Consider the following 27,737-nt stretch of genomic DNA (forward strand, 5'->3'; position numbering starts at 1 on the left):
ACACTATCTTGTGAACATCTATTTCTGGCCACAAAGGGGTCCAGGAATAAATGGGAATGCCTGTGTTAATCAGAGACATTCAACCCAGACAGAGGTAATAAATGTGTACCACACCATACCTGCTGTTGATACATCTCTATTTTTGCACCTAGTATCTGGTACTGGACATCATTTTTACCCAACTTTCTCTTCTGGAAGCCAGTGAACTCCCAAAAGCGAGGATTGTGTGCTATCTTTGCAACCACAATGTTGTTTCTGGAACGTAGTAACAATTGATTCACTGTTAAACTAAAAGAAATGGATGAATGAACTATTTCAGAACTAACTATAAACTACTGCAAAGGACAAATACTATGACTGTTAGTTGGCGGCATCATTTTGAGATTTGAACATATTTTAATCCAAACAGATGTTTTGTGTGTTACCCACCTATGTGTTTTTTTATTGAAATATATTTGACATATAACACTGTGTAAATTTAAGGTGTACAACTTAATAAGATTTTTTTAATGAAAATTATAAGCTGCAAAATAACTTTATAGGATTTTTTTTTAGCTTCGTCTCATTTCTGTGTTTCTCTGGTTCTCTTCTTCCTGCTATTATTTTTTTCTCCTGCTATAGTTTTGAGTTTTACAGATCCTTTCATTCAATATTCCATTCTCTTTCTTTTTTCAAATTACCAAATGACTCTATTGCATCCCAAGACTGAAACAACAAGCTCTTAAAGGGAAAGTCAAAAATATTGACTGGCGGGCTTCCCTGGTGGCGCAGTGGTTGAGAGTCCGCCTGCCGATGCAGGGGACACGGGTTTGTGCCCCGGTCCGTACCGCAAAAAAAATAAAAAATAAAAAAAATAAAAATAAATAAATATATATATATATATATTGACTTGCCATTCCTATGGTAGCTTTTAGGTTAAGTTTGGAAACAAAGTGCATTCATATAGAGAAACATGCATATGGTATATTCCAGGTTTTGATCTGTGCAGAGAAAAATTTCTGACATCACTTTTCCAGAGGCTTTGGAAAAGAGGTTGGGAAGAAGGCTGTGGGGATTTAGAAGTCACAGTAGAGTAGAATGGTTACAGGCATAAGTCAGGAAGCCCGGATCCTAGACTTCATTTCTAACCTACCATAAATTATTCAACTGCTCTGGGTTTAAATGTGAAGGGAAGATATTATACCAGATTATTTTTAAGGTCCCTTATACCAGTTTCTTGACAGCAGCACTGCTGACACTTTGGACTGGCTAATTCTGTTAGGGGGGAAAGGGGCTGTCCTGTGTATTGTAGGGTACTTAGCATTTTCTCCAGCCTCTGCCCACTAGATGCCAGTAGCACCCTGCACACACCCCAGTACCACAACCAAAAAAGGTCTCCAGACGTTGCCAAATGTCCCCTGAAGGGCAAAATCCCTGCCGGTTGAGAAACACTCGGTTAGAGCTTAATTTCATGACAACTGCTCTATTGCCAAGTAGCAACCTCTCCAATTCTTTCCACATTTTGTCAGACAGCCCAAATCTCTCTGCTGAGTATTTAAACAGTGTCTTAGAAGCACTGTATATTCTCCAAGTTCTGCTTTTCCCTAATTAAAGATGTAGAAACCAGTTTTTACACATATTACATAGATATAGATTAAAAAATTGACCTCTAAGCAGAGATAAAGTAAACAGATGACTGTAAAATATGTGGCAAAGGTTCTCCATCAAGAACATAAGCTTGCGAATGGTAAAGAAGGACTTTGGACTTGAACTAGTTTTACACTAACATCATCATAAAAGTCACCTGTCAGGAACTAGGGAGAAGGTCGACATTTCCTTGGCTTTCTGATTTCCATTTGTGAAATATGCTTCTCCAAAACCCAAATGTAAACAGGCAAGTGAATGTTTTATTTACATATTATAGTTAGATGGGAAAAACTTAGAATATACAATATATGCATTATCTTCTATTAAATATATTTTGTAAAGTTACAGATATGTCTGTTTTTCTCATTCAGGAAAATAACTTGCTTAAAATTAAAAAAATAAAAAACTGTCCCACCTTAAATTCTAATTGCCTCATCTTTTAGTAATTAGGTATTTAGCTTATCACAGATGTGTCATCTGATTGATATTGTTCTAGTGTGGTTTTTGTTTGTGCAGAATGGCGGCAAAGTGCCTTTTGAGGGTTATAGAAACTGAAAAGAAGCAGTAAGTTGGAAAAAACCTCCCCATCCTTAGGCATTATGCACGGGGTAAGGGTATTCATCTTCAGTATTTTAATATGCATATCTAGTTACACCTTATATGTTCATAGAGTCCTTTTCCTTAAAGAGAGCTTTCAATGTACAAAAGATATACTCAGATTTGGTGCTGCTGAAACCCTGTGGTGAGAATCACATCGGCAGCCAATGTGATTTCAAAGTCAATCTTTAAGAAGGATGGTGTGGCGAAGAGCTACATGCTCTTGGTCTTCTTGGTTAAGGGGTGAGAAGTGATCAGGCCTGCAAGGCAGAGCTGCCTTTGAGTTTGGCTCTGCCACGGCTAACTGCTGACTTTGGACCAGCAGCTAAACGTTATTTAGCTAGACTGCAATTTCTTTAATGTATAATTAGGTCAGAAGGACCTCTAGTGACCGCTCTCCCATTCCCTCTGTATCCCTAACTAAAAAGTCACTTAACATACATTCACCCCTATTTTTTATTTCTCTGCCTTCCTCAAACTTCTTTACTGTTATTCCAACCTGAGATGTTGGAACTGAGACATAATTAAATTTCATTTTCATTCTGTGTTTAAATAATTCCAGAGCTCCCTTTCATATTAGTTTCTACCTCTTCAGTTCTTTATTCTGAGTCATATTTCTCATGATTTTGAGTAAAATTTTTCAAGAAAAGTAGACAGGTAATATATTTTCTGAGATGCTGTGTATCTGGGAAATTCTTTCTGTTGGCATTATTCACATGAACATCAAGTTATCTAGGTATGGGGTTCATGCATCCTCAGTAATGTGCGTTTTTTCTCAAGTCACAAAAATTGCTCGATTTTCTTCTCACATTTACTCTTCTTTCAATTGACACACTTTTAAAAAATATAAAACTAAGAACTTTTTTCATTCCATATCCCTAAATTCCATAAGAAGAGGGTACACTCTATTTTGTTCACAACGGAATACCCTGTACCTCACACAAGGCATAACGTAAGTGGGCACTGAAAAATAGTTTTGAATGACTTGCTTCCCTCTCATTTATTCTTGTTTATTATTTACCATGACTCTTCTCTGGCATCCATATCCTGTCTTTTCTCTTGTTTTCATCTTCATTTGTTTATCCTTTGCTATAAATTCCAGACAGTCTCTCAACTTTGCCATATCCACCACCGACTCTATTTTCTGCATTGTCAGCTCTGTTCTTTATTGCTTAAAAGAAGATTTACACCCTGCTGCTGAGTTTTCAGTTCTTTGAATTCTTTTCTTCTTAATCTCATTCTGATACCTTCTCATCTTAGATTGTTGTGTTTTTATTTCATCCTGATTTTTTTTATAATCATGTTTTGTCAAACAGAGTGTTTTTTACCAATATATTCTGAGAATACTGGACAAATATTTTCTAAAATTTTCCTGAAATAAATTCTCATCAGTGTTCATCCTTTAACAAGAAAAAATATATATTTCAATCATATATTTTCAGAAGATTTCAAATATAGAGGTGACTAGAATTTAAAGGCAATTGGAAAGGAAAAATTAGCCTCAAGTCTAGTTAGAGTAAATGTGGTTGACAAGTGCCAGGACTGCCCTCTCCCCTAAAATAACAGTCATTCAGCTAATGGACTCCAGAAATTAAACAGGGGAGTTTGATTGGCCTAAGGTTTTTTACGATGCTACTGTCATCAGTGCTATAATTGCAGATTACAGGTTGAGTCACCACCTCATGTGAATAACTTATCAAATCACCTCCCTGAGAACAGACTTGAAGAAACACAAGGACATCTACTCTCTGTAGGAACTAGAGTAAAGGAGTTATTATCAAGAAAAGAGAAAAAATATGAAATCATTACACGGTACGTCTTAAACGTGTACAATGTTACATGTCAATTATATCGTAATAAAACTGAAAAAATAAATTTAAAAAATATAAAAATATAACAGTTAATAAGTATTTTTAAAAGAAAGGGGGAGAGGCTTATAAAAAGGGAAGACTGAGGACAGGAAGGACAAACTTAGTTCGCCTCACAATTTGGTCCACTGAAGTGTCCCAGCAAAGTCAGTCTAATTCTGTTAAAAGTTTTAAAGTTTTCTGGATTGAATTAGCCATTCCAGAAAGAGCTCTGAGAATGAAGGAACATGATACTTTTGTGGTTTTTCTACATGCATTAAAAATTTAAAGGAGCAAGGGGTAAGAAAGGAAATGCTGGTTGCCCGAATTATTCTTTGACACATATCCTAAATTTGATTTTTTTCAAGTATTTACCAGATACTCAAGTTAATATATGACTAATGCAGATATTTACCAACATTAAGAAATTGTGGCTTATAGCATTACTATTCTTTAGTTAATACTTTGCAAGACTTTCTTCTTACATGTTGTACTGGATACAAATCTCTGTTTCTATACATGTCACAAATCCCCATTTCGTGGCTATTCCATAAGTTTTCCATTTCAGTCATTTTGAGTAAGAGCTTACATGTGATCAAACTGGCATCTGGCACTTTTATAAAATTAGCCATATTTGCTTTTGAATTATATTAGAGGAATAGATCATGTATGTATATATTTAATATGTTTGTGCTCCATAATTAGAAACAAATAGCATATCTTTTTGAGGAAAGTCCTAAATACCATAAAACTGAGAAATCATCCTAGAAAGCTTTTCTTACTTGTATTATCATCAAACCTTATTTTGGTTTGTCTTCTAGGTTGGGATGGAGGAGATCATACTTTGTTGTTGAACGTGAAAAAATGTGACAGGAACCCTTTATATCTCCTTCTATAGATTCTTTACAGATTAAAAGAAAAATTTCAGCTTTCCCTGAGACAAGATAAAGAGAAAAATCAGGAGATCCACCTATCACCCATTGCATTACAGCCACCACAGTCTGAGGCCAAGACTGCCAACAGTATGGTCCAGCCTGAGCAAGTTCCAAAGGTACTGAATGTGGTCGTGGACCCTCAAGGCCAATACACTCCTGAGATCAAAGCCACCACCTCTGTCTGCCCTTCTCCTTTCAAAATGAAGCCCATAGGACTTCAGGAGAGGTAAGAGCTTTTTTGGGATCCCCCTACATGTTGCTTTTTTTTTTTAACATCTTTATTGGAGTATAATTGCTTTACAATGGTGTGTTATTTTCTACTGTATAACAAAGTGAATCAGCTATACATATACATATATCCCCATTTCTCCTCCCTCTTGTGTCTCCCTCCCATCCTCCCTATCCCATCCCTCTAGGTGGTCATGAAGCACCGAGCTGATCTCCCTGTGCTATGCGGCTGCTTCCCACTAGCTATCTATTTTACGTTTGGTAGTATATATATGTCCATGCTACTCTCTCGCTTCATCCCAGTTTACCCTTCCCCCTCCCCGTGTCCTCAAGGCCATTCTCTACATCTGTGTCTTTATTCCTCTACTGCCCTTACGTTCTTCAGGACCTTTTTTTTTTTTTTTTAGATTCTATATATGTGTGTTAGCATAATGTATTTGTTTTTCTCTTTCTGACTTACTTCACTCTGTATGACAGTCTCTAGGTCCATCCACCTCACTGCAAAGAACTCAATTTTGTTTCTTTTTATGGCTGAGTAATATTCCATTGTATATATGTGCCACATCTTCTTTATCCATTCATCCGATGATGGACACTTAGGTTGTTTCCATCTCCGGGCTATTGTAAATAGTGCTGCAGTGAACATTGTGGTACATGATTCTTTTTGAATTATGGTTTTCTCAAGGAATATGCCCAGTACTGGAATTGCTGGGTCATATGGTAGCTCTATTTTTAGTTTTTTGAGGAACCTCCATACTGTTCTCCATAGTGGCTGTATCAATCTACATTCCCACCAACAGTGCAAGAGAGTTCCCTTTTCTCCACACCCTCTCCAGCATTTATCGTTTGTAGATTTTTTTGATGATGGTCATTCTGACCGGTGTGAGGTAAAACCTCATTGTGGTTTTGATTTGCATTTGTCTAATGATTAGTGATGTTGAGCATTCTTTCATGTGTTTGTTGGCAATCTGTATATCTTCTTTGGAGAAATGTCTATTTACGTCTTCTGCCCATTTTTGGATTGGGTTGTTTGTTTTTTTGATATTGAGCTGCATGGGCTGCTTATAAATTTTGGAGATTAATCCTTTGTCAGTTGCTTCGCTTGCAAATATTTTCTCCCATTCTGAGGGTTATCTTTTCGTCTTGTTTATGGTTTCCTTTGCTGTGCAAAAGCTTTTAAGTTTCATTAGGTCCCATGTGTTTATTTTTGTTTTTATTTCCATTTCTCTAGGAGTTGAGTCAAAAAGGATCTTGCTGTAATTTATGTCCTAGAGTGTTCTGCCTATGTTTTCCTCTAAGGGTTTGATAGTGTCTGGCCTTACATTTAGGTTTTTAATCCATTTTGAGTTTATTTTTGTGTATGGTGTTAAGGAGTGTTCTAATTTCTTTCTTTTACACATAGCTGTTCAGTTTTCCCAGCACCACTTATTGAAGAGACTGTCTGGATTTTTTTGTTCTTTTTTCTCTAATTGCTTTAGGTGTAAGTTTAGGTCATTTATTTGAGATGTTTCTTGTTTCTTGAGGTAGGATTGTATTGCTATAAACTTCCTTCTTAGAACTGATTTTGCTGCATCCCATAGGTTTGGGGTCATTGTGTTTTCATTGTCATTTGTTTCTAGGTATTTTTTTATTTCCTCTTTGATTTCTTCAGTGATCTCTTGGTTATTTAATAGTGTATTGTTTAGCCTCCGTGTGTTTGTATTTTTTACAGACTTTTTTCTGTAATTGATATCTAGTCTCATAGCGTTGTGATTAGAAAAGATACCTGATACGATTTCAATTTTCTTAAATTTACCAAGGCTTGATTTGTGACCCAGGATATGATGTATCCTGGAGAATGTTCCATGAGCACTTGAGAAGAAAGTGTATTCTGTTGTTTTTGAATGGAATGTCCTATAAATATCAATAAAGTCCATCTTGTTTAATGTATCATTTAAAGCTTGTGTTTCCTTGTTTATTTTCATTTTGGATGATCTGTCCATTGGTGAAAGTGGGGTGTTAAAGTCCCCTACTATGATTGTGTTACTGTCGATTTCCCCTTTTATGGTTGTTAGCATTTGCCTTATGTTTTGAGGTGCTCCTGTGTTGGGTGCATAAATATTTACAATTGTTCTATCTTGTTCTTGGATTGATCCCTTAATCATTATGTAGTGTCCTTCATTGTCCCTTGTAATAGTCTTTGTTTTAAAGTCTATTTTGTCCGATATGAGAATTGCTACTCCAGCTTTCTTTGGATTTCCATTTGCATGGAATATCTTTATCCATCCCCTCACTTTCAATCTGTATGTGTCCCTGGGTCTGAAGTGGGTATCTTGTAGACAGCATATATACAGGTCTTGTTTTTGTATCCATTCAGCCAGTCTGTGTCTTTTGGTTGGAGCATTTAATTCATTTACATTTAAGGCAATTATTGATATGTATATTCTTATTACCATTTTCATAAATGTTTTTGGTTTGTAATTGTAGGTCTTATCCTTCTGTTGTGTTTCCTGCTTAGAGAAGTTCCTTTAGCATTTGTTGTAAAGCTGGTTTGCTTGTGCTGAATTCTCTTAGCTTTTGCTTGTCTGTAAAGGTTTTAATTTCTCCATCAAATCTGAATGAGATCCTTGCTGGGTAGAGTAATCTTGGTTGTAGGTTTTTCCCTTCATCACTTTCAGTATGTCCTGCCACTCCCTTCTGGCTTGCAGAGTTTCTGCTGAAAGATCAGTTGTTAACCTATGAGGATTCCCTTGTATGTTATTTGTTGTTTTTCCCTTGCTGCTTTTAATATTTTTTCTTTGTATTTAATTTTTGATAGTTTGATTAATATGTGTCTTGGCATGTTTCTCCTTGGATTTACCCTGTATGGGACTCTCTGTGCTTCTTGGACTTGATTGACTATTTCCTTTCCCATATTAGGGAAGTTTTCAACTGTAATCCCTTCAAATATTTTCTCAGTCCCTTTTTTTTTTGCTCTTCCTCTTCTGGGACCCCTATAATTCTAATGTTGGTGTGTTTAATATTGTCCCAGATGTCTCTGAGACTGTCCTCAATTATTTCCATTCTTTTTTCTTTATTCTGCTCTGCAGTAGTTATTTCCACTATTTTATTTTCCAGGTCACTTATCCGTTCTTCTGCCTCAGTTATTCTGCTATTGATTCCTTCTAGAGAATTTTTAATTCCATTTATTGTGTTTTTCATCATTGTTTGTTTGCTGTTTAGTTCTTCTAGGTCCTTGTTAACGTTTCTTGTATTTTCTCCATTCTATTTCCAAGATTTTGGATCATCTTTACTATCATTACTCTGAATTCTTTTTCAGATAGGCTGCCTATTTCCTCTTCATTTGTTTGGTCTGGTGGGTTTTTACCTAGCTCCTTCATCTGCTGTGTTTTTCTCTGTCTTCTCATTTTGCTTATCTTACTGTGTTTGGGGTCTCCTTTTCACAGGCTGCAGGTTTGTAGTTCCCATTGTCTTTGGTGTCTGCCCTCAGTGGTTAAGGTTGGTTCAGTGGATTGTGTAGGCTTCCTGGTGGAGGGGACTGGTGCCTGTGTTCTAGTGGATGAGGCTGGATCTTGTCTTTCTGGTGGGCAGGACTGAATCCGGTAGTGTGTTATGGGGTGTCTGTGACCTTATATTGTTTTTAGGCAGCCTCTCTGCTAATGGGTGGGGTTGTGTTCCTGTCTTGCTAGTTGTTTGGCGCAGGGTGTCCAGCACCGGAGCTTGCTGGTTGTTGAGTGGAGCTGGGTCTTAGCATTGAGATGGAGATCTCTGGGAGAACTTTTGCTGTTTGATATTACATGGGGCCGGGAGGTCTCTGGTGGACCAATGTCCTGAAGTCGGCTCTCCCACCTCAGAGCCTCAGGCCTGACACCCTGCCAGAGAACCAAGACCCTGTCAGCCACTCAGCTCAGAAGAAAAGGGAGAGAGAGAAAGAAAGAGAGAGAGAGAGACAGAGCAAGGGAGGGAGGGAGGGAGGAAAGGAGGAAGGAAAGAAAGAAAGGAAAGTTATTAAAATAAAAAAAATTTTTAATTGTTAAAAATAATTTTAAAAAAGAGAAAGAAAGAAGAGAGCAACCAAACCAAAAAACAAATCCATCAATGATAACAAGTGCTAAAAACTATACTAAAGAACAACAACAACAATGAAACAGACAGACACAACCCTAGGACAAAAGGTAAAAGCAAAGCTATACAGACAAAATCACAAAGAAGCATACACACTCACAAAAAGAGAAAAAGGAAAAAAAATATTTTTTTTAAAAAAGGAAGAGAGCAACCAAATCAATAAACAAATCTACCAATGATAATAAGCTCTAAATACTAAACTAAAACCAGAAACAAATTAGATGCATAAAACAAACCCCAAGTCTACAGTTGCTCCCAAAGTCCACTGCCTCAATTTTGGGATAATTCGTTGTCTATTCAGGTATTCCACAGATGCAAGCTACATCAAGTTGATTGTGGAGATTTAATCCACTGCTTCTGAGGCTGCTGGGAGAAATTTCCCTCTCTCATCTTTGTTCACACAGCTCCTGGGGTTAAGCTTTGGATTTTGCCCCACCTCTGTACGTGGGTTGCCTGAGGGCGTCTGTTCTTCGCCAAGGCAGGACGGGGTTAAAGTATCAGCTGATTCGGGGGCTCTGGCTCACTCAAGCCAGGGAGAAGGAGGTGTACAGAATGCGGAGCAAGCCTGTGGCGGCAGAGGCTGGCGTGATGTTGCACCAGCCTGAGGCGCGCCGTGCATTCTCCTGGGAAAGTTGTCTCCCTGGATCATGGGACCCTGGCAGTGGTGGGCTGCACAGGCTCCCGGGAGGGGAGGTGTGGATAATGACCTGTGCTTGCACACAGGCTTCTTGGTGGCTGTAGCAGCAGCCTTAACGTCTCATGCTAGTCTCTGGTGTCCACGCTGATAGCCGCAGCTCATGCCCGTCTCTGGAGCTCATTTGGGCAGTGCTCTGAATCCCTTCTCCTCACACACCCCAGAATAATGGTCCCTTGCCTCTTAGGCAGTTCCAGACTTTTTCCTGGACTCCCTCCCGGCTAGCCATGGCACACTAGCCCCCTTCAGGCTGTGTTCATGCAGCCAACCCCAGTTCTCTCCCTGGGATCCGACCTCTGAAGCCTGAGCCTCAGCTTCCAGTCCCAACCCGTCCCGGCAGATGAGCAGACAAGCCTCTCAGTCTGGTGAGTGCTGGTCGGCACCGATCCTCCGTGCGGGAATCTCTCCTCTTTGCCCTCTGTACCCCTGTTGCTGTGCTCTCCTCCATGGCTCCAAAGCTTCCCCCCTGCCATCCCCTATCTCCACCAGTGAAGGGGCTTCCTAGGTGTGTGGAAAATTTCCTCTTTCACAGCTCCCTCCCACTGTTGCAGGCCCTGTCCCTATTCTTTTGTCTCTGTGTTTTCTTTTTTCTTTTGCCCTACCCAGGTACGTGGGGAGTTTCTTGCCTTTTGGGAAGTCTGAGGTCCTCTGCCAGCTGTAGGAGTTGTTCCACATGTAGATGTATTTTTGTTGTATTTGTAGGGAGGAAGGTGATCTCCATGTCCTACTCCTCCGCCATCTTAAAGGTCCCTCTTCACTTTTTTTTTTTTAAAGAGTATTCACCAACTGAAAAAGATAGAACTAGAGATGATTGGCATATTGGGTAGAACCCTAACCTTAACCAAATGAACACCAGGAGGAAGTAGTCTTTTTTGTCCCCTAAAAGAGTCTTGCTCTGTTATCAATAATCTTTTAGTCACATCTGATTTTCATAAGCTGGTGTAGACCCAAGCCAAGTCTTCATCTACTATAGGACAACTTCTATAATCATTTAATCTTGTTTAATCATCATCAAAACTCTGGTAGATAGAAAGACTGGAAATAAACTTAGAGTCTTTCCCACCAAAGACCACATTCTTTGTAGTAAGGTAGAAGGAGTATATACCACAAATTAATTTTTATAAAGTTTTACCTCTGCTTCCTTTGAGCAAAACAAACAGTAAATATCTCAAGCTTCATGACATTATCTTTGTTGCCTTACCTGCCTTTGTGATGTACTTACACTGATACATTCTCATTTAAATAGGAAAACTAGAATATGCAAAATGTTTAAATGAGGGGCTAATTCTTTGCTTCCCCAAAATATTAAGCAAAGCTTTCCCATGATATGTCTTAAAATAAGAAGCTTCATGTTTATATTTAAAATATGATTGATATTATATCCAACATTGCACATCAGGGTAGTGGGGAACTAAGAGCTTCTCAGGGTACTCTCCCAGGTTCATTCTCCACTTATTTTCCTGGATGTCCATTTTCTATCACTGTCCTTGTTGTTGCCTTAGGTTTTTAGATCATGTATACAAATTTTTATTATATTTTCCCTCACATGCACATACACACACAAACACACACACCCCATATATCATTTCAGAAAATATAGTTTGGGGCTTTAAGAACTGCAAAAGACCAAGTGGGTAATTCAAATTTCTTTGAAAGTATTGTCAAAGAATAATGAATGAAGTGAAAAGAAAGGGATTTGTTGCAGTGATCTCCAAAGTTCTATAAAAGGAGAACACTTTGACTCCATAATGGAAGGGAAATGGAGTACAATCAAGTCATTCTTCCTACCTCCTCCCCCAAAAGACTTTTTGGTTCCCTGATGAATCCATGAGTCTACATGGACCATTCTCTTACTTGGATGCCACCAAATTGCTGTCTCAGCTGCAGTCTGGAAAGGTAGACAAGATGGACTTTCTCCCTAAGGCCAACTAGGAGTCAGGAGAACTGGATTCCAGACCCAGCTCTGCCATTTTTGGATTGAGTGGCTTCAGATGAATCATTCACCTATCTGGGCCTCATTTTTCTTCTTCTGTAATATGAAGGGGTTAAACTTGACTTCTTCACTTCCTTCAGGCTCTTTTACTCTTGTTACCTAAATTAGTTTCATGCCTTTATATTTGCTTCAAAGAGAAACCTTAAAGCAGGCATCTGAGCACTGGTGGTGTAGCAAGGGCAGGGTGGCAGAAAAGATCTGCTCAGATGAAAGTGATAAGAGGGTCACTTTCTACAGATGATTTAAAGATGATCGTAAAACTGACTGAAAGTCAGACTAATTTTTATTATCATCATGCACCACCAATTCTGAGCAAAGTCAGTGGTTCAGTCCTTCTGGGAGTACCTATTCCCAGCATCCGGCCCTTCGTAGGCTACTGCTGGGCATGTTTGAATTACAAGGAGCATAAGGTTAAGTATCCATTAATTCATTTAAATGAAGTGAATGTTTGAGAAAGGAGAGTACAGGGATGGTATCTTGCTCATCTTTGTGGACCACATGGGAGACTGTAGAGAGTAAGTGTGTGATCCGTGTTAAGTGGATTCCCTACGCCCTGGTCATCCCCACCCATCACCTCCCACTTCCTTCCTGCCTCAGAGCAGGAAAAATCTCTTCTTTCCACAAGGGCTCCATGTCCTTTCCTCCCAACCCTGATGACTTACTCCATCAAATTTCTTCCTCTATGTTCAACTGCAACCTTTTTGCTAATGCTATACCCTCAGCATGAAAATGGTTCTCTCTGGTATCAAAGAAACTCCCTTAATCCAATTCCTCCTATGGTCTTGTCTTTTCTTCCTTGTTCAGATGTGTCTTAAATGAGCAGAGTTTATTCGGTGCCTCATCGGTCTTCTTCAAGTCCTGCATCCACTGTTTCTCTCACATATGCTTGCCAAGTATATCAATGGTCTAACCACCAAAGTCAAAGCACACGTTTCGTTTCTTTTCATATCCAACCCTAATGCCTACTTCCTCTTTGAAACTCTCTCTTCCTTTGGCCTCCAAGACATTATTTTTCCGGTTCTTGGGTGGTTACCTTTAGGCACACACACACACTCCTTTCTCCCCTTAACTTTAGAGTTTTATCAAACAGGTAGATTGAGCTGGAGATACTCCTTTAGGAATCAACCATGTAAAAGGTAGTAAGAGAAGAGGAGGCTGTGGTTGGATTACCCAGAAAGGAGAGAAGCGGTCCTGGGGTGAGCAGTAGAAGTGAGCAATGGGCAAGGAATATGGAGAGGGCAACTCAAGCATCACTTTCTCTTGGAAGCCATTACCTCCTTCCCTTCTTCCTGTAGCCCACCTACCAACATGGATTCAGCTCTGTCTCCTCCACTCCTCTCTACCCGAGTCCCATAGACTTGTGTGCATACAGTATTTATAAACTTCTTAGGTATAGGTAAAATTTTCATTTACTAATCTGTCTTACCCTGTAAACTCTAAGCTTCTTTAGGGCACATATATGATTTAATTGTCTCTTTGTCTCTTTCACATAGAACATAATTCCTAAAAAGCAAGAGCTTCTGGAAATAAATGCTTAAATGAATGAATGAGTGTTATATTGAATAATTCTCAGGTTAACAGCCAGTAGTTGTAGGGAAACACTTTGCTTATTCCACCATCCCTATTTTCACCCTGCTTTTCTACCATAATTCCCTTGCTAAGATGGCATAGTGATGAGTTTTAAGTGTGATAAAAGATGAGAGACATACAGTGTTCCATATAGTAAGAAACTTTCCTGAAAGTTTTAATCCTTAAAACTTAATTTATGTTTATATGTTCTAATGGCGCTTTTAAAATAGCCTTGTGTTTTACAGCCTTCCATCTCCTGCTCCTGGAGTGAAATAATAATCCTCTGTTTATTGCATGAAAGCCTGGCTTCATTAAAATCACCATGAGACCATAAAGGCTGTATTATGAGTCCTTTGTCCCCAAAAATCTTTTGGGTCATGCCATATAAATCTCTCATCCCTGATGGAGAGAATCTATTACTCTGACATAATTGTTAATAAAACATAATTTTAAATTAAAATTAAATAAGAGAAGATATAGAGACTTACTGCATATGCTTAACTGAGTACAAAGGATATACCCTGAAAGTTCTGAAGATCAAAGAATTATAAGGTGAGGGACAGAGCAGTCCCCTCATTTCTCCCTATTTCCAACTAGTCACCAGGTCATATTGATTCTTGCTACTTGGATTTTCTCATTATCAATTCCTCTCTTTGTAACCATCACCCTGGACCCAGCTCTCATTAGCTTTATATTTGAATTATTATGTCTTATGATTATAAAAATGACATCAGGACTAGTGGTGTTAGATATTTCACATGTATTACTTTATTTCATCTTTTCTGTCTGATCTAATTCTTTTCTCTCCCTCAATTCATACTATACACTCTTCAGATTTTTCTCACTATAGGAATACTTGCATTATGTTATGTTGCTGTGTAAAAATCCTCAATAGCTCCCCTTTGCCTATAGGATAAGGCAAAGAATACCTTGTTGAGCCTTAGAGGTCCTATATTATCTGGCTCTGATCATTCTCTCCAGATCTGTTTGCCACTCTGCCCCCAAATAAACCCTCCAGTCTGTTCTCAGCGTGTCATGTCCCTGTCCACATGTACACCTTTGTTCACCTGGTTCCTCTTCAACCTTCTTATATCCCTCTCTAGTCTCCAAATCCCAACACGAAACATACCTTCTACCTTTGTCCATGACACCTACCGAAGCCCATGGTGATTTTTAACACCTCTGAATTTTCACATGTACCACTCCTCTAGCAGTGATTTAAATTAAAGAATAGTTTAGAAAGGGACTGAAACTGGTTTTTGATGGATTGTCCTGTCCCTTCACCAGCTTGTGAGAATCTTAAGGACAGGTACAGGCTCAAGATATTCTTGTGTGTTCCATGGTTCCCGTAAGCCCGATACATTGTAAACACTTGAAAAATATTATGGAGTTAGTTAATTCATTAATGCTCCTTTACATCTAAGGATCTCATATATTTATTTTTTTAATTCCATAAAAACAAACAGACTAATGATAAACTACAGTGCTGAGTCTCTGTGCTAATATTACTTGACATTTACTAAATAAGTGACTCAACAGGTTAATTAAGTCCTTTTTGTATAGCTTTCCTAATCTACAAAATAGGTATGATAATATCTGTTCCACCTTTTTGCCAAGGGTACCATAAAATTAACAAGCAATATAAAATGGTATTGTGCCTTTGAGAAGGAAAAGGAATGTAAATCTAGTACTCTTTTCATTTTGTATTCTCTGATCCCATTCCACGAGCCTATACTCGGTCAGTTATATTTTTGAACTCAGGAACAGGGAAACTTTTTTTCAGCTGAATTGATACAGATGAACCTGCCATTTGACATAATAAATATTTTTTAACTGTCAATTGACTTACAGGTTTTCTCATCCTGTTTATAAATTGGGCCATTTAATGTTATTTAAGAACTATTAATACTAAATTAAATCTATTCTCATCCAACAGATGAATTTATTTCCCATGGTGAGTGCATGAATTTGGGAGACACATTCAGATGCCTGCTCCACACCTACTACATGTATAACTTGGAACTTTTTTGTTCATCTGTGATGAGGAGAATAGCACATGCCCTGCACAGTTCTTGTGACAGTTAAGCCACACAACAAATGTCGCATGGCTGGCATAGCAGGAGGCCACAGTTAGCTCCGCTTCCTTGTTCTTTCATCCCATCCCTGTCCTCCTCAAATTCCTCACTTGTCACTCTCAAGGGAACTGTATTTTTATAGGTGGCTTTTGCCAGCTTCCAAATGCCCAGTAAACAAGAGATCACATTCAGACCCTAGAATGACACACTTTCTTCCGTAGGAAGACAGAGAACTTGTAAATATGAGTTTCTGCAGATTTCCCCTTTAGGCTACTGTATGACTAATGCCAATTTTATGGAAAAGAAATCAACAGGTAGATTCACATTATTTCCTCATTTTTCTCATCTGATTTTTTATTGGAGGTAAAAAGCGAGCAAAGACAATTAGAGAACCGTCCAGAAAGGAAGGGTAGACTCATTATAACAAGGCACTTTCACTCCTAACTTAAATTTGACTCAGAACTCAGTGAGTGTGCCAGTAGGAATATGGCATAAATGGAGGTTTTCTTCCTATCATGATCAAGGCCTCCCCAGGCCCCCAAGGGTTGCTGATACCCAATGAGCAATCATTCTCTAACTTTTCTTTACACTGTACCATAACATGGTTTGTTTTGGCGTCCATAAATACTGTGCAAGTGATGATACAGCACCCAGGTATGTGAGTTGAAAAGTTTTCTTAGGGGTTTCAACCTGGCGGAGCCTGGGAGATTTCTGTCACAGCCAGAAAGATGTCTGCAGTGGCGGAAGAAACCTAAGCTCAAAGCCTCTGTTTACTGTAATTTCCTCCAGGCAAGGGGCAATGCCCTGACTTCCGTCCCCTGCTCTCCCTAGCAGAAAAACATTTCAGTGCTCAAAAATTTTAACTTAGGCAATATATACTTAACTGTTCCTCAACTGATCTCCCTTTGGAGATATAAGTACGGGAAAGAGTGTAGAATGCATACAACTGAATATGAGGGTACAAAGCATACAAAATACTTGGGAAATTAAAATGTGTATTCACGAAATGGACCCACTGGTGAAAAATGAATTCAACGCCCTCATTTTCTGTCATGTGAAACTGAGACCCAGAATCTCCTTTTTTAGGTGTTAGGTGAGGTTCCCCAAAAGTAGCCTGAGACGAGGATTTTTGTCCCAAGTGATTGGAGAGGAAGGTTCCAGGAGAAGCCTAAAGGAAAGTAAGGGAAACAGAACAGAGGAGACGAAGCCAAGCAAAGAGGTGATTTCCACTGACGTCTGGCCTCAGGCTGATCACACAGGGAGAGATGGAGCATGAGTTGTTCCACCTTGTGGCCAGTGGGCAGGGCATCTGTACCCCATGTCAGTCAGCCATTGACTTCAGGCCACCAGGGGATGGTGGAGGCATAACTTCCCAGGCACCTCTGGACTAGGCCACTCCCATCAGCCAAGGGTGATTTCTCCAGAGAAGTGGCAGCTGTGTGCCATCCATGGCCAATACTCCCAGCAACAGTGGAGGGGAACCAGCCTGGTAAAGGTGATCTAGGTGGGACACCAACAGCTTTACTACACTTACCAAAGGTTACAACACTAGTTATAACAGAGCTAAGTTTATATTTTAGGTTTCCTTGATCTTTCCAGGCTGTTATGCACATACAACATAGCCTCCTTCAAAGAAACACTGTTCGTTCTAGCGAAACCTATGACCCACACCATGCAACACAGTCTATCAACCACAACTTGTTTTCTCAGCCTGACAGTATGGGGATCATAACGTAACAAACAACCATTTAGAAGTCAATCCTATTGAACACCAAGTAACATCACTAAAAGTAACAACTCAATAAGATGTAGTGACCCTTACATGCCTTATCTCATTTAATCCTCACAAGGGACTTATTATCCCCTCCTTACAGTGAGGAAACTAATGCTCAGAGAGTTTACGTTATTGCTGAAATAACGGAATAGTAAATTACTGGGGGTGTGAGGCTGACAAATAGAATTTGAACCCAAGCAGTCTGGCTCCAGAGGCTGTACTAACTAGTCTTATATTGTTGGGGGGTGGAGCACATTCCTATCTTTTATGGAAAATAAGTGAAAAATAGATTACAAATCAATATGTTTAGTAAGTAGGCAGATTATGTAGTGTCATGCTGTTATTCCTCTCAGCAAATTTCACGTTTGGCTTTCAGAATGTTTTTCAGGTTTTTTTTTTTATTTTTAAATTTAATTTAATTTATTTTTTTTATACAGCAGCTTCTTATTAGTTATCTATTTTGTACATATTAATGTATATATGTCAATCACAATCTCCCAATTCATCCAACCACCACCACTCAGATTCTAAATCAAGTAGAATTCAGTTTTATTATTTATGTATTTATGTATGTATTGGCTGTGCTGTGCATCTTGTGGGAGCTTAGTTTCCCGAACAGGGATTGAACCCGGGCCCTCAGCAGTGAAAGCATGGAGGCCTAACCACTGGACCACCAGGGAATTCCCCTAGAATTCAGTTTTATGAGGTAGTTTTAAAATACTCAAGGCAGAGAAACATTTCATGGCCAGTCTAGAAGCTCACTGTTGGTCTCAGTTTTTTCTTGCATCTGGTTGCTCCTATTCTAGAGACGAGGTGCCACTCCAACACAAAGGACCAAGATGGCGGCAAACATGGATATAGTAAAGAAAGCGGAGAGGAAGACATGAGGCAATAACCCAGAAAACTCAAGTTGAAAACTGTTCTCAAGGATTGTGGCAGGGAGGTCTCTCTATTGTTCAAACAGCCTGGATAATAACTGAGCCCATGTCGCTGTGTGTGTAGTGGACAGGGGACGAGGGAGGGCATGTGTCCATGCTCCTCCAGCAAGCTGCTGCCCACGCGTGGGAAGAGAGAATGCATAACAAAAGCTAATGTACTGACTGCTCATCTACCACATGCCAACCACCAGGCTAACGTATTATCTCATCCACTCTTCACAACACCCCTTGAGGCAGATACTATTTTTATGTCCTTCTTGCAAGTGAGCTAACAGAGACCTAGAGAGATTGAATATCATGTACAGTGTCACAAAGAAATAGATGGAGTTAGCGATTCAAATCTGGACAGCCTGGCTCCAAAATCTGCACATATCCACTCTGTCCTACCTCCTCCTAGATCATACAGATGATAACATTTTAAGCTCCTCTTATTTTATAATCATATCTTTATAAAACATTTTTATGGGGATGTCCAGATTTGGGGAGGCATTGGAAACATGCTCCAGCCCTTCATTAATGGTGTACATCAATCTGTTTTCTTCTTTATTTGTAGGATAGACACAATTCCATTTTTATAAAGGTGGATTGGAGTTCTGAAGGGTTAGAAAAAAACTTTAAATGGTTCTTTTATTATTTAAAAAAAAAACACTGGGATTGAAAAAATGGAGGCAAAAGTTTTTAAATCTGCCTAAAAATTTATCACAAATGAGACAAAAGGTAATAGTGGTAAATGAAAGAAATGACAGTGGATACAACCCAGGGAGAGTAGAACAGAAATCAAGATGTATTTTTAAGGAATTAAATGTAGCAAAGTTCTGCCTAAAAAGGTAAAAATTGGCTATTACTTATTGGCAAGCACAGACCTAGCTTCTCTCCAAGCCGACTGAAATGTTTGAGCCTTTGTGAGTAAGTCCCAAGAGTGCAGACCTGGAAGCAGCTCTAATAGCAATCACTGTAATAGCTCCTTTCCTCTCTCCACCTTCCTTTATTTCTCAATCGTGGCCCCTGGCAGAGTAACAGAAGTCCCATTGGGTCCTCTTATTACTATATCTTCCACCAGACCACCCATCACACAGGTTGCCTTGTCCTGAGATTCAAGCAGAAAGGTCTTCTCAGCACACCGTCGCCCCCCATTCTTCAACATCCATGAACTTGCAACCTGATCCTGACACTGGCTTCCAGCTTTCCTAGGTGATCTCCATGTCCACTCACACTATGAGGGGCAAACTCCAGTTACATTTTGGGAACTCTTAGAGCCATTCTGTAGCGTATGACCTATTTTTAGAGAGAGTTATATGCTTCCCCTAGCTGCATGATGGTAGCATTTCTACAGAGTTCTTGTCCTGACCCTAAAGAAGAGATTGTGTGGTATAATTGTTTGAGGTTTGTGTTCACCAATTCCTCTTCCCGTGATCAAATTAGAGTTTCACTATGGAGATTTCTAAATGCACTGCTTTTTAAAAATTTTTTATTTTATATTGGAGTATAGTTGATTAACAATGTTGTGTTAAGTGTATAGCAAAGTGATTCTGTTATACATATACATGTATCTATTCTTTTTCAAATTCTTTTCCCATTTAAGTTATTACAGAATATTGAGCAGAGTTCCCTGTGTTATCTATTTTATATATAGTAGTGTGTACATGTCAATCTCAAACTCCCAATCTATCCCTCCCCCGCATCCTTCCCGCCCGTAACTATAAGTTTTTTCTCTAAGTCTGTGAGTCTGTTTCTGTTCTGTAAATAAGTTCATTTGTATCCTTTTTTTTTAGATTCCACATATAAGCGATATCATATGATATTTGTCTTTCTCTAAAGTCAGAATTCAAGTCTTTGCTAGGGGACCATGTTCCAGATCTTGATGTACAGGTTGACTGAATTAGGTAAAATAGTCTTTTTTGTAGAAACATTTTAATCAGGGCAGGCACAGACAATTCCCAGAGTATTGGCTTCCTATTTTGGTAAAGACCAGCTGTGAATCTCAGTTACTGTGTCAGGAGATTTTTACCTTGTAGGCAGAGATGTTCGCTTTTGGAGTTATTTGAAACGTGTCATAAAGCTACAGCTCAGGGTCCCACTCTTTGCATTTAATGAACTGCTTGAACATTGTTTTCTTATGAAGTGATGCTCCACTCTGTTCTCATCAGATTTTCCCAGCTGTTGATACATGACTCTGTAGCAAAACACTGAAAAATCACAGATCACCCATGGCAGATGACTTTAGCAAAATTATTTTTCAACTAATGGGTTTGTTTGGTTTTCACCTGTAAGTATATTACAAACATTAAAATGTCATCTCCATTGAGCAATGCGCCATGATTATCTGGGTGTAATTTAAACATAGGTCACGGGCTTCCCTGGTGGCGCAGTGGCTGAGAGTCCGCCTGCCGATGAGGGGGACATGGGTTCGTGCCCCGGTCCGGGAAGATCCCACATGCTGCGGAGCGGCTGGGCCCGTGAGCCATGGCCGCTGAGCCTGTGTGTCCGGAGCCTGTGCTCCGCAGCGGGAGAGGCCGCGACAGTGAGAGGCCCGCGTACCGCAAAACAAACAAACAAACATAGGTCAGAACTCTGTTCGCATATCTTCTGAAGCCGCCCCAGTTGAAGCCCATCTAATTGTAGTACTATGTGGAAATAGTGCCCTCTAGTGGAGAACCACATGTTGAAGCGGTTATTAGCTAGTCTCATACAGGGAAAAGGAAGCTGGCTCTTGTTTTTGTAAAAAATAAAAAAAAATCCATAATGACTTTAATGTCCTCTCTGGCAAATGAAGCATGATCTCTTTTGGCAGATACTTTAGAAAAAGGTCTCAGCGTAGTGATGAAAGAGCTTTAACTTGAGAAATAACAAATTGGTGTGAACGTTTTCAAATATGATGTGCTTTCTAAAATTGCTTAGCTTCCAATCATTTTCATGTCTCATTAAATCCACAAGTAATTTTAAAGACAGTGTGTCAAATGAAATTATTATTGCCTAGTATGTCTTATAATATATGAATCATTTTATTTAGGAGCCAATTCTTTTCCTAAGTCAGAGGTTTAAATACAGGCCTCAATAATTCTTCCCTTTCCCAAGCCTGCCTGCCTCACTTCTCATTTCCCACCTTTTCCCTCTTGAATCTGATTTCCCCACATGGTGGTGTCTGTAGCACAATGCCTGACACATAGTACATGTTCCATAAGTATTTGTTAAGTCTTGATATGAAAAAAGGAACAAGTTCTTAAAATTAGGTTCATTTTATGGAAAGAAATGCTTAAAAAAAAAAAAAAGAAAGAGCAGATGATCCCCATCATCACTCCATTGCCCTACAGAGAGAAGTCTCTGGTGCCGCCTGGCCTCATGAGCCACCACGAGGGTCTCTGAGCTGCTCCTCTTGCCTGTCCTCGATAGCACGCTGCACCACAGGCCACTAAGGGGAGCTTAAAAACCTTTGTTCTCCTGCTCTGAGTATGGTCTCCTGATTGATTAGTTTTACTCTTGTTATGTTTTATTTGCTGTTGAAGTATGGCTCCTTTAAAGTTGAGAAAAACACTTTAAAATCTGGTTTAAAAAGTAATTAATTTTAAGTTAACATTTTGTTCCTAAATTTCTATTCAGGCGACTATTCTTCTCCTGAGAGAATCCTTAGTCTACCTAAGGATTCTGAGAAACAAAGTGGAATTTTAAACCCACCTTAAGCAATAATGTGAGTAGAAGTGATTGAGTGCTAAAGGATCTATGAGAGTGAATACATTAGAAGGATAGCAAAGACCTGTTATATAGCCTGAAGGAATAGACCTCCAATGTGTATCCTTGGCTGCATTAGTCTCTGATGGACACTCAACACTGCATCCTTTTTATAGTCTGTCTTTTTCCAGTCAGCTCTCTTTCTCGTTGCTCAAAGCAGCTTTTCCAAATCTGTACTATTCTCCTTAAATTCCCTTTCCTGACCCTACGAATACCTATGCGCGCGCGCGCACACACACACACACACACACACATCGAATCTCTTAAGAGCTCATTCATCTGTTTCCTGACTTCCTTGTTCCACACATATAGTTGGGGTTCTTTAAATATTGGTTAAATGATCCAACGTTAGCCTCGGTCATCTATTTCAGCTCTGAAATGTCCATTTAGTTCTAGAAAGCCCCAGGGCAGGGTAAGCTGCTCACTTCCTGTTTCATTCCTGGGTGCTTACTTTCTCCAACCACTTAACGTGACCAAAGAATTTTTAAAAGTTTTTTAGGCCTGTCTGCTCCTGGTTAATGAAGAGTCTTGTAAAATTAAAGAGAGTCTATCTTCAACCTGTTATTACAGCACAAATATGCATCAAGACACTTGAGCAAGAAACATCATGCAGATGAATGGTTCCACATTTGTAAAATAATGGTTTAGAAATCTAGACAGAGGTCTCAGATAACAAGATTTCAAGTTTCTCCAGGAGAGGCGAGATTTCTTCATCTTTGAACATTATGTAGAGCTTTGTATGGGTGACTCTCCTTATCCCTGCCTTTACTTTCCTATTAGGCATTTTAAAACGTCCACCTTCATTAAAAAAAAAAAATCATGAACATTTTGCAGAGGGAAGACTCTTCCAGCCAACTTCTTGTTCCAGATGATCCTTCTAATCTTGACCTTGGTGATAAAGGCCTGATTTGCCATCATTGTTCTGTTTTATTTCACTTTTTAAACCAGCCTTTAAAGTGTATTATCTCAACTTTAAAAGTGTTCTATTACCCACTCCATCCTCATAATTCATGGAGTGTTAAATATATCGAAAAAAATCCTATTTTAGCCAAAATCTGTATAAGGGAAGGGCTTAGATACTGGAGCAGTTCAGAGTAGAGTGAATTTCCTTCCAGTTGAATGGGTGAGAATCAAAGAATGTAAGGAATAAAGTATTATGCATATACTAGATGTTGGGGGAGAATTTATGTATTTTGTTATTTGGGCAGATTGAGTCGAAGAGCTTGGTTGGTAGATATTTTGGAAGCATGTGCACAGAGATATTATTAGAGCACTTGGTTCCTCCATTAAATGTTGAATCCTTGAGAGCCGTGATGGACATGCTCAGCAAATACTTTTTTAAGAAGTGATGACCCGGAGATTTCTAATTTAAATATCCTTCCATATATGACCTGTAGGGGGAGCACGGAAACAACAATATACCCTGAAAGTGAAAATCTGCTCCTCTTGTGTGTGACAGAAATTCCCAAGCTTGGCTGTACATCCTCTTCAGTGATACCAGTGAAATCAAGGGTGGGGAGGGTGTCTCATGAAATCTTGAATATGGTGTCAATAAGAGTCTCGCTGAAATACGTTTGTTACGTGTCATCCAGCCCCGAGGTGGGAGGGTATGCACAAAATCAAACGGCATTAGAATGTCAAGAGCCTAAAAATATTAATAAGTAATATAATTAAAACATGGCTTAAACATGATTATTTGACCCCAGACATTATTCCTCAAAATGCTAAACTGTGTAATTCAGTAAATGAAACTGTAGGCTCCGTGGGATAAGGATAATGTCTTACATCATTTGTATTCATATTGTCTATCAAGGTGCCTGGGGCACATTAGACCCTAATAAACACTGAATCCCCTCCCTCATTCCCACTTGCTGTTGGTGGCAGTGGTCGTGGTGGGCATGGTGACAGTCTGGAACTAGGTGGTGGTATAATAGAACTAGGGGCTTCTTGAAAATTCAAAAATACAACATTTTAGAGTTGAGAAGAACCTTAGAGCAGGGGTTCCCAAACTTGATTTTATATCATACTCCCCTAGAGATATTTGTAAAATTTCTAAATATTCTAAATAGGAAAAAAAATTTTTTTTCTATCTAGATAGAATTTCTAGATAGAAAATATTCTAGAGTCAAACTCAAATCTTTACCTCAATAGCTCTCGAGCAGAGTTGAGGAAACAGATATGGATATAGATATAGATCTATACATGATAGATATACATCAATATAAACACATACATATATATTTTTAAATATATACATTTAAATGCATATATTCAAATATGTGCACATTTAAATACATGTATTTAAGTGCCTGTGTATACTCAAATCTACTTAAATTACTATATATTTACATATTTAAATCACTCATGTTTGAGAACTACGATCTTAGAGGTCCTGGTCCAAATCCTGGAGATATTACTGTAATTATGCAGCTAGTGGCAGAGCTTCTGTCATGAAAAGAGTGGTCACACACCTTACTGGAAGCAGAGCTCTGAAGCTGAAATCTCATCAATTGCAAACCTGGAAACTTTCCCAATGATTGTCTAAACCCAAGTTCACTTTCGCCCCACACTCCCCCAGTAGCTCTTACCTGCTCACTTAACACTGGGCTCCTGAGCTGAATTTATTACTAAAATTATTCAGATCACAAGATGTGGGTGCTGGAAGATGCCCTCCTTAGTGTTTGACTAATGAAAGAACGGAGACAAGGTTAAATGACTTGTTCACAAAGAGCTGTAAATCCTATGGGAACCATCTGTCCGAACTGGGTTCTTCATTGAATTGTGGCTGGATTCGTGGCTAGCTATAGGTTATTCCACATTTTGACCTAAATCAGTGGTTTTCAACTATGTCCCATAGCACCTTAGTGGAGAGGTGGGCTGGAGGGGCCTGGGCCCTCCTCAGGCTCCCCAGTGAGCCCAGCTCTGCATACACTTGTTCTGCATATTGACTTTGCAGGAAAGGTCTTCTTTTCTTTCTTAACCTAGAGCCCCAAGTTTTGAAAAGAGTTTGAAGACCACCAATATAATTGTTTCCTCAGATAGGGATAAATCTCTTCAGGTGGAATCAGAGACCTCAGGTGAACACAGGTCACGTTATGTTCTGGCACATGTGTCTTTCTCACACTATGGCACTTTTGTGTGGATCATGCCAGATGCTCTGTTTGGAAGAATTTTCCTATGACTCTTCGGGTCTGGTTCCTCTTTATTGGTGCAGTGAAGTAGCTAGACTATGTTCTATCCACCTATCATTCCCCTCAGTGTATCTGAGACATTTTTAGACTTTTCTAGGGCTGTTTACAATGAATATAAATCCAAAAATAATTCCTAGAAAAGCTGCTGCTTACTCTCAGATACATTTTTCATTGGCCACATGGAAACCTCATTGCAGTAAAAAAAAAAGGTGTCTGATAATTTCTCTTAGAAGTTCTTTTATGAGGTTTTCTTTTCTAATTCTTTATGGATTAACTTTAATATGTTATGTATCATTTATGCTTAAAAGTTAATTATTCTGTTCTTTTATCCTTATAACCCATTCTAATGTTGGTATTTTACCTTATCATTATAATTAAAGTCTTCAATCACCTTTTCTCAAAAGTAATTCAGTTTTTTAATGTTCAGCAAAAATCTCTGTCCCGGAGGACTTTTGTATCAATAAGTGTCAGAGTGTTCTAATCTTTTGAAAGAGGAAAAATCAGGACTAGGACTCAGAACTCAGTTTCGTCCGGCATGGGGCCCTTAAAAATTTGTGAGACAATTTCAAGTTTCCTTCTTCCACTATATTGAAGTCAGAAGCCATGTATGATCAAATATACAGCAATAATATGTGACATCCTTAACACTAGTAGGCATTTTAATATACGTATTCTTTCTACCAAAAACTGATCCCACCCTACCCCCATCTCTTCCCCACCTTCTTCCCTATATATACCAAAATTTTGAAAAAAAAATAGAAAGGAGGAAATGGAAATAAATAGGAAGGAACCCTACTTTTTAAATGCAAGCTATCCCATGATGATAATAGTAATAACAGTTAACATTTTGTCGAGCACTTCCTACATTCCAGCCACTGTTCCAAATGCTTTACATGTATAATTCAAATACAGAACAATCCTACTATTATTATCCCTGTTTCACAGCAGGAACCATGGCCCCAAAAGGTTTTGTCACTTGCTCAAAGCACCTAGCTGGTCATGGGAACCATGGAAAGAATATAGGTGGTCTGGTTCCAGACCCCAAGCTGTCAACTGTTGTACATACATTTCTAGGACATTAAACTTCTACCCAAATTTGAAGCCTGATTTTTGCCTTAGAATTTCTTGCTTACAATAGGCACATGATAGATATTTGTCACATTGAATTGGATTTTTGATGAAATGTTCCTGAATTAAATTGACTAAAATATAAACAAAAAGATTAAGCAGTCAAAAAAAGAAGGAGGAGGATGGGGGGAGGGGGGAGGAGGAGAGTGGGGAGAGGGGAGGGGGAGAGGCATCATTCTTTACTGGGTTTCACCTTGGGTCCCCTGGACAATGTCTAAAAGTTATGTTGAAAACATCACCTGTCATAATGATCAATCTCTGATGTGAGTCTACATAAGAAGCAATACTATTTAACTATGATTTTCCTATTTAGGCTTAGGCCCTAGAAAGGCCCTCCCTTAGCAAAGAGAGATAAACTTCCTGAGTTTGCCTTCAACCAGAGTTTTGCTAGAGTCCTGAAGTGTGAATCCATTCATCCTAGAACTTGACAAATAGTCAAGAAATAAAGTCATCATTCGGCTCATCTGTCTCAGAGTCACATGTTTAACCCTTTGACGTTTAAAGTTTTGGGACAGTTGGTAAGGGAAATAGTAAATAGATTGTGTTCCTTTGTCATTATTCTAAAAAAAAAAATCACCTTGTTCTGAATGCTTTTCCATTCTTTTCCTCCATTTTCTCTGTTCTACTAAAACTGTTCGTACTGTACTGCAAGGACAATTGTCAGTGTATACAAACTCACCCAGGTTGGCTATTGGTACATTTTTTCCCAGTATTCAGCTCCAAAATCAATACCTGGGGAATCTGAATTTTTTCCACTAAATGTTTAGTGACAGAAGCATAAGAACGTAATTCATTGAAAAGAAAAGATTTAGATTTCCTGACTAATATATGGCTGCTTTTCCTAGATTTAGTGGATAATCTTACTCTATTGTGCTTTATTTATTCTTAGTAGAACTTGAGGGGATTGTTTTCTGGATAACGTCAGGTTAATTGTTCAAAACTGAACTATGGGCCAACCCAAGGGCATTCTCCTGGGAACAGTTAGGCTAAAATATACAAAAGATCTCTTCTCTTATCAAAAATATCTCTTCTTAAACATAAAGATAAATGAGGAAAGGTTTGACATGAGATAAAAACAACAAAATAAGTCAGTGACTAAATGTCTTATGTGATCTTAGTGCATAGTTAGATGGCAGATAAATCGTGTCTCCCAGCCCTGTCTCTTCATGCTGACGTTATAGGAGGACATATAAGATGCCATCTGTGCACTGGGAAGAGTACTCTCGACACCCTTCCTTTCTCAGAAAGGTAGTATTGACCATGAGGCAGTATAAAATGTTGGTAAATATGAGACCTCAGTGTATCTCTAGCC

The 27,737-nt window shown here is 38.9% G+C and overlaps 1 protein-coding gene across 1 annotated transcript in view; it reads left to right on the forward strand.

The window, feature by feature from the left end:
* PTPRR (protein tyrosine phosphatase receptor type R) overlaps positions 1-27,737 on the forward strand; it is a 269,501-nt gene that overhangs the window by 166,956 nt on the left and 74,808 nt on the right. Inside the window, exon 6 of the mRNA XM_081248853.1 lies at positions 4,969-5,231. Coding sequence (XP_081104979.1) covers positions 4,969-5,231 — 263 coding nt within the window. The remainder of the gene's footprint in view (positions 1-4,968; positions 5,232-27,737) is intronic.

Source organism: Mesoplodon bidens (genome assembly GCF_964165515.1).
Source record: "Mesoplodon bidens genome assembly, chromosome: 11".
In the NCBI taxonomy this organism is placed as follows: domain Eukaryota; kingdom Metazoa; phylum Chordata; class Mammalia; order Artiodactyla; family Ziphiidae; genus Mesoplodon; species Mesoplodon bidens.